The 8,086-nt window shown below is 39.6% G+C and overlaps 1 protein-coding gene across 1 annotated transcript in view; it reads left to right on the top strand.

The window, feature by feature from the left end:
- The window catches only part of ctnnd2a (catenin (cadherin-associated protein), delta 2a), a 147,969-nt gene that overhangs the window by 82,535 nt on the left and 57,348 nt on the right, over nt 1-8,086 (top strand). The window contains 1 exon segment of the mRNA XM_032503765.1: nt 2,718-2,904. Coding sequence (XP_032359656.1) covers nt 2,718-2,904 — 187 coding nt within the window.

Genomic DNA, 8,086 nt, shown 5'->3' with positions numbered 1-8,086 from the left:
CACACACACACACACACACACACACACACACATATTGTCGCCCTTCTTTTTCTCTTTTCAATTTCCCCACACTTTCACTTTTATACTTGGTTAGACTTGTTTTTGTTCTCTTACTATTATGTTCTAGATATATTTTCTATGCCTGTGGATTCCCCTTTTACTGTTTTTCTCACATTTGCAAATGTGCAATTGTGCAATTGTGCATGTTTACCTTCCACATAAGAGATGGAGATGCCTTGGATATTTATGCATTTATTTGAGGATAACAACTTTAATTAACCTCTCTGCTTGTCAGCATTTCATTGTGTTTTTTCTATAGTCTGTCAACTCTGTCATTCCCATCATGCAACCTTTTTGTTCCTCCCTTTGTGATATCTGCTATTCTTTAATGTTATTCCCTCTTTCTCATTGTCTCCTCCATCTGTTTCTTGGCCTAACTTTCCTCCCATCCCTTTGTGTGTCATTTGCAGATTGTCATTATGACGGACACCAGTGCAGTATACTGTAAGGCAAGACTGGAGTTGCTGTAGGCTATGCAAAACTGGCTGCTTATCAACACCCAGTGCCTCCACAACAGACAGTGTACAGTGTTTCTGTGGAGTGAGGCTTAATTATATTCAGTGTACGCTACAGTTTAAAAAAAATATTTTTTTGATTTGTCACTAAACCAAAAATTCTCTTTTATTTGCCCCTTTACACAGGCAGGTCAGAGGTCAGGTTTAGCTAACAGAGACGCCTCGCTGGAGCTTTTGGGAATTCTGTGTCTTGCTCAACTTCAGTATTGCTGTTGTTTCAGATGACAGACAGTATTTATAATCTTTGCTGAGCACTTCCCTGCCAACCTTATGTTTAATTTACATTCACATCTAACAAGAAATTAGATTGTGCATGTTGTAATGTGGAATAAACAGAACATCGTTCAGCCGGCTGACAGCTTCTGTGGACTCGGTGAATTGCGTACAGATCACATGAGTGTCTCTAGAGCTGTGACCATCTCCTATTTGTGTCGACATTTGTCATCAGGGACCTGCGACATCTGGAGTCTGACAACAAATACATGAGAGATGGTGACGTTCAACACAGCGGCCTTTTATAGTTTGTCATATCAAAAAAACCTGTTGCATTCCTCCTCCGTCATCTCAATCTGTTGCCGTCTCCCTGACCCATCACTCAGCTCCTCCAGCTCTCTTTCCCTCTCATTTCTTTCTAATTCTTTCTTTCCTCTCTGTCACCCTCTGTTTACCACATTCCTTATCTTATTTTTTGTTTGTTCGTTACTATATCTATTTTTGTATTTCTTGCTTGATCAGTGGAAGAATTGCGTGTCTGTGTGTGTTGTGTGTGTGTGTGTGTGTGTGTGTGTGTATGTGTGTATGTGTGTGTCACAGCGGACCAACAAGGCTAGCTAGTGGGGCTGGCATCTGGTATTCCATCTGACAAGAAGAAGGAAAGTTTGTGCGTGCGTGTGTGTGTGTGTGTATGTGTGTGTGTGTGTGTGTGTGTGTGTGTGTGTGTGTGTGTGTGTGTGTACGTACCCATACTGTATGCGATTAAGTGTTGCTGTAGCACGCATGGGACTTTGTGAGCGTACAGTACTCTTGTCCTTGCAGGTGGTGAAAGTTTGCTTGTGTACAAACAAACTTACAAGTTTCTCTGCCAACTCGTGGATGTGTGCTTGCATCGGCTGTATATCTCTGCATACGCTTAAGGTGTGTGTGTGTGTTTATATATGTGTGTGCGTGTGTGTGTTCACCATCACACAGTGGGTGATAAATGATGCATTGGTTGGACATTTGGCTTTCCGCCTGGAAAGAAAAACTAATTAATTTCCTGAGATATCACAAGTAAGTAGATTGTAGAATCGGATTTCAGAACTAAAGGAGGGATGGCATTCTCAAAAGTGATAATTTTGAGTAATTTTTGTCCCGATTAGCTAGTCCTGAAATACTTCCACACTTGATTTGTGATGTTCCAGTGCAACAGAAAGGTCTGGTTGAGATCAGTATCATTATGAATAAGGCTTGTTTGTGTTTCAGTGCAGCAGATTAGATTGTGCAGCTATAGGCAGCATTTCTTTTCTTTTTTTTGATTTCTTAAACCTGAAATCAGAAGGACAGGCTTAAACTGCTCTGACCTTACAAAATATAACCGAATGTATTTACTGTGACATCACTGAGACATTAATAGAAACCCTTTGCTTGGAAATTTCTCAAAATATAAGCTTATGAATGTCGTGGAAAGTTGACAGAGGGAAAAAAGAGGTGAAAAAGCAAATTGAAAAAAGCTCTGTCCTCACTAAGCAGTGCTCGGAGCACACAGAGTTGACAGGAACCTTAATAGAAAGATTGTTAAGGTATGACTCACACTGTGCACTGTATCAAAAGAAAAGAGAGACATCTATCTTGTAGTTCAGCTAAATTTGTTAAACTGATTTTAGTACATGCTGTATGTTTTTGTAATGAGTTTTTATGCTTAATAGTTATGTTCCCAGAACAAACAAAGATTTTACTCTTTATTCTTTATGAAAAACTTTAGTTGGAAAAAGTTTGTTTTCCTCTTTTGGCAAATTTATATAATTGTATATTTTATTCATTATTGCAAATAACAGACACTTGCATTTCAATGTACCATTAATTACGTTGTTTTCTCTATAAAACCTGCTTGCAAAAAATGCTAAAATAAACCACTGGGCTAAAAGTCTTTCTGTGTGTGTGCAGGTGTGCTATGGAACCTGTCTTCATGTGATGCTCTGAAGATGCCAATCATCCAGGACGCCCTGGCCGTTCTGACCAATAGCGTCATCATACCCCACTCTAACTGGGACTCCTCCCCCAATCACCATGACGACCGCAAGCTCCATCTGCATACCTCCCAGGTGCTGCGCAATGCTACAGGCTGCCTCAGGTAAAAGCAGAACGAACATGCACGCACGCACACACACACACACACACACACATACACACACACACACACACACACACAATTCTTCCTCTCTCTCTTCCTTAATCTTACTGTCATTTAAAAGAATACAACAGTGTGACATAAACACACACTGTATGTGTTTCCACTTTCTTTGTGTTCTTGTTTCTTTGTTGCTGAGATGTACCATAATGAGACCATTTTATTGTATGTGTGAATGGATGTTGCCTCTTTGGAATGTTAACTGCTGTGTGATTAGAGATGCATATATTCACAAACTATAAACACTGCACAGTTTCTCTTTGCTTCTCACTTATTTATTCTCTCTTTCTCTCTCTCTCTCTTGCGCACACACATTAACTTTTTCTGGAAACCATAGCAACAACTCCTCCAATTGTATGAGTCCTTTGTGTGTCAAGACTTTGTTTTGGTGCATTGTGCTGATGAACTATGCTCCTCAGTTGTTAAAGCTTGAAATAATGCAGGACAATGTACAGTTTTGTAGTCTCAGTTCTCAATATTGAATTCAACTTGTCAGAGGTCGGAGAAGTCGGAGAAGTTGAAGCGTCACTGATCAACTATATGCACAGTTGAATTCATCAAATGGACAGTATTTTATAGTGCCAATACAACAGACCAATACAACAGGCCAGTCTTAGTAGTCAGGCATAAGATTCATTTTTAGCGTTGGTGTGTCCATCTCTTACTTTACGTAACACAATTGCTCCTGTTACATACAGCTACTCCTTGTTTATTTTCAGCCATCTTGCAGTGAAACTGCTAATTTTAATGGAATGTGTAACTCAAAAGATTGCCATTGTTTGATTTTTTTAATCTTTGAACGTTCAACCTTTGTACATAACAAAATCCCCTGCACAAACACACTACTATAGTTGGGATTTTAAATAGTAGTACAAGTATTTCACTTGTATGTCCTTAGCACAGAAAAGGAGCTCCGGCTCTTGATTCCATGCAACAACATGTGTTCGTCTATGTACACACACTCTCACACCAACTCCACAGAGGGCTGAAACGGTTTAGAAAAAAAACTCCATGTCCACTTGGCTGTCTCTCTTTGAGCTGTGCACTCAATCAACCACCAGCAGCTTCTGGATTAAACCTCACCTCACTCGCTTTGCAGGGCTTCTCTCAAGCTGTTTGGAATGCTTATCTCCAGCTATTGAATGTCTCTGTAACGCATTTCAAAGCCGTTCAGAAGACGTTACAAACAGGTTTTTTGTATGCACTCATTGTGTGCGTAAAGTGCTACATTGTGTTTATGCAATCAACATAGGAAAGCAAAGGCTCCAGTTGCTCCGGTAATTGTTCCATTTGTGATCACTTTGAATACGAATACCATTTTGCATATTTGTGATTTTCCAAAATATCCAAAACATGTCATTATAAATATTTGCAAGCGTCTAGTTGTGAATGCTTTTCAGTCAGATTTCCCTGACTGCTGCCTGCCAGTCAGTGGAGGGCACAGATCCTTTTTTGTTTAAAGGTATTTATCTGTATTCAACTGTCAGTTCATTTAAACATTATGGAAACATAGCTCTTGTACTTCTGTGTTTCGGCTGTACCTCAGAGGACCTACCGTATTGTGAAGTACACCACTTTGATATCTGTACTAAATTTTAGCCACAGCTTGCAGTGCCAGGTGTATTGCTTGCATGCTATTAAATAAGCGTTTGGAGGGTAAAATCCAGTGTAGTTTTTTTTTTTAATAAACCTCTCCGGCTTTTGTTTGTCAGCATTCTAATGGAACAGCACAGGAACTGCCATGGGGACCTTTGGTACAGGACAAGATGATTATATGCAATAACTCAATATCACAAACACCTGTACAAATCTAATCCAGTCTACTAATAGCTTTGCATTTGCAATAAGTATTACATTGGGGAAAGTTGTAATGTTTTTTTTTTTTTACTGTAGGGGAGTCAGAATTGGAGCAGTGCTGATATAGCTGTATTTTGTAGGCTGATTTGCATTCTTGCAGCTGCATTTGGGTTGAATTATATTGTTAACTGTCAGAAATGTTGGCAACCATTATTAAATGCATAAGAAAAATGATGGTGTATATAACAATATATAGGTGATTGGGATTATGATGTTATTTGTCTGTGTGATATACTGAATCTATAAAATGTATTCTCATTTGCAGTTATGTACTTAAATTACAGTATTCCAGATTGTGAAATAATATTGGCATGATGAACATTGAAGATGAAGCTCCTTGAGCTTTTAGTCATTTGCACGTCACAAGCTAGATTCACTTCTATTGCACTGTTTAGGCGTCAGAAGTCTCCTATTACTTAAAACTTAAAATAAAATCTATCTCACCATCTGGATGGTTAGGTAATGTACTAGAATGGGTACATGGGGAATATGTTTATTAGTTATTATTTGAGGGAACGGTGTATTTAAAAGTAATGTTTTTCGATGTTGTGCAAGAGAAGCATTTGTGATGTTTATTTTAGTTGTTTGTTTATCCCCAAAGCAAGATATATTGCCTTCAACTGTAAAGACTAAGTTATCAGTTTTTGCCAGTGACGTCTGTAGATTTTCAACTTTAAATTTATTTCCAAACTCACTAAGGTGTTAAATGACTTTGTGTGTGTGTGCATGTGTGCGTGTCTGCGTGTCTGCGCGTACGTGTGCGCGCGTGTGTGTGTGTGTGTGTGTGTGTGTGTGTGTGTGTGTGTGTGTGTGTGTGCGCTCGCTATACCTCTGAAGATGCTAGGGAAAGACAAATGATGCTGTCAGTGCAATGCTCCGCACTGTGAAGCTACAGAGAAGGAGAAGGGGGACAGGAGAGTAGAGGAGAAGAAGGCCACACATTGGAAAGATTAGAACAGAGAGAATGTAGAAGTGGTGAACAATGGGAAGGAGAGACTAACAGGATCTGAAAGAAGGGAGCTGAGATACAGAGAGTAATGGAGGTGTTTCTGCTGCTCGCCGGGGTTGTTTTCTATCTCGCTGTCTGTTCTGGGGGGTTAAAGTGATACAAGGCCACAATGTTAAGGTGCCAATGTAGCTCAGCTCAATTTCAGACCCATGACCTCACTCATTATCCCCTCGCTGTGTGCGTTTGTGTGTTTGTGTAATGCATAAGAGTGTGTACACGTCTTTGAATACACTGGTGTGTAGTTGTTTGTGTGTGTGTGTTTTGAGTGTTTATGTACTGTATGTGAACAGTTATACGTGCATGTCTTAATGCACATGCAAGCACACACACATTTTGTGCACATACAATCACTGACATTAGCGCCCATTGAAAGCAAAGGCATCAAACTGAATCAATCTCAGAAATGACAGTCTGCATGGGGGAGTTGCATATGATAATGGGAATGAACTGGTGTCAGGGCATCAGGTGTTTCGATTATGGGTGTGTGTGTGCATTTTCACGTATGTTTGTGTGTTCATGTGTGCATATATTAAGCAAGGGCCAAGCGGCTAATGATACTCATAGACCCATATGTTGTCTAATCGTGCAGCGGGCATTAAAGGCTCCTCCCAATTCACACACATGCACACACACGCACACACACACACACACCAACCCACACACACACACACACACATACTGTACGTGTTATCAGGCCAGACAGGTCTCCTGTGAAGGGGATTCCTTATCCTCCATTCAGGGGCTGTTTACCTCCCTGCAGGTTGTTGGTTTATAGCCAAACCGGAGAAAACCTGCTGCCTCCACGCTATACACACTGGTTTTGTGTGTGTTTTTCGGTACTTGCCAGGATCACACACTCATAAACACTTTCATTTTGTTTTCTTTCAAACACCCACTGTTGTAATAGAGCAGTCAAATGAGTTATTAGATGAATCAAGAATAAGGAGTGCGTGGTCACGAATGATTTTGTTTCCATATTTTATTGATATTAATTGGTTTGTATTCATGTGTGCTCCATCTGGTGATGACCCTATGCTGCCCCTCCCCCCCCCCCACACACACACACACACACACACACACACACAAACAGCCTGACACTTGTGCAGCGCTACCACACACCAGCTGTTTGAGAAAAGTCACTCCGTGGTCATTTGTTCCTTGAGCAACATTAGAGAGCCATCTGTCTGAGATTCCCTCATGTTCACATCTTTACTGTACAAGTTGCATGAATCCCAAAACAACTCAAACTGGAGAGAAGTGACTAATGTATGATTCACTCAGTGACGCTCAACTAATTTCTTGAGGTACAGAAAAGGAAAATCAATGTAAAATGAAAAAATTATAACCGGTCTAGCATCTTTTAAATGTCAACAATTGGTGAAAAATAAGGTCAGGAAGCACGTTAGTGAACTTTTTCTCACTTATGTGTGGATGCTACTTTTCACAAATTATAAATTTGTCCTGTTTTTTTTCATCATATATTATTTTTTTTGAGCTTTTCCCTTTATTAGTGAAGAGTGAATGGACAGGAAAGGGTGAGAGAAATGGGGGATGACACCATTGTAACATTAATGATGTTTTTACTGTGATCATATATACTTTGTGCCCTTTGTGCATTAATAGTGCAACAGTAATTACAGTGAACCATTCTCCTTTCTTTTGTGTAATTGTAGTTGCGATAGTAGCCACTTTGTTTAGACTGATTACATTTAAAATCAAATGGAAAGTGCATACAGTAGATAACAGGTTTGCCAATAGACTACTAGGCATATACAAACCAGAGCAATACCAATTATATTTTAGTTTTTGGTGCAATGTTCCAGATAATTCAATGAAAAGAAATAGTTTGTAGCCTAAAGGTTTGATGATAAAATGTTTGAAAGGTTGCTGGATGATATTTGAAAAAAGAAGGTGGGAGTTGACGTGCTATCCCTTAAGCAAGGCATTTATTATAGATTAAAGTGGACAAAAGATGCAATGGGGCTAAAGGAAAATGTGTGCATCTGGGAGTGTGTCAAAATAAAACATTCTGGAGGGAGGTGATCAATAAAACCATGTTCCTTTTGTCTGTGAACATTCCAGTGGACCTTAACATGCTGCACCTGCATCCATCCAATCTTTGTCCTGTATCCAACAAATCTGAATTTGAAACTCCAAGGACATATGGTTTGATTTTGCTATACTACAGGCAAAAAGGACCATCACTCTCATTAGGAACAAAATAGAGGCACAATTGGTGCTTGGATCAAGAACATAGCA

The sequence above is a fragment of the Etheostoma spectabile genome, chromosome 22 (assembly GCF_008692095.1).
Source record: "Etheostoma spectabile isolate EspeVRDwgs_2016 chromosome 22, UIUC_Espe_1.0, whole genome shotgun sequence".
NCBI classification, from domain to species: Eukaryota; Metazoa; Chordata; class Actinopteri; order Perciformes; family Percidae; genus Etheostoma; species Etheostoma spectabile.
This window is presented reverse-complemented; position numbering and strand designations above follow the sequence as displayed.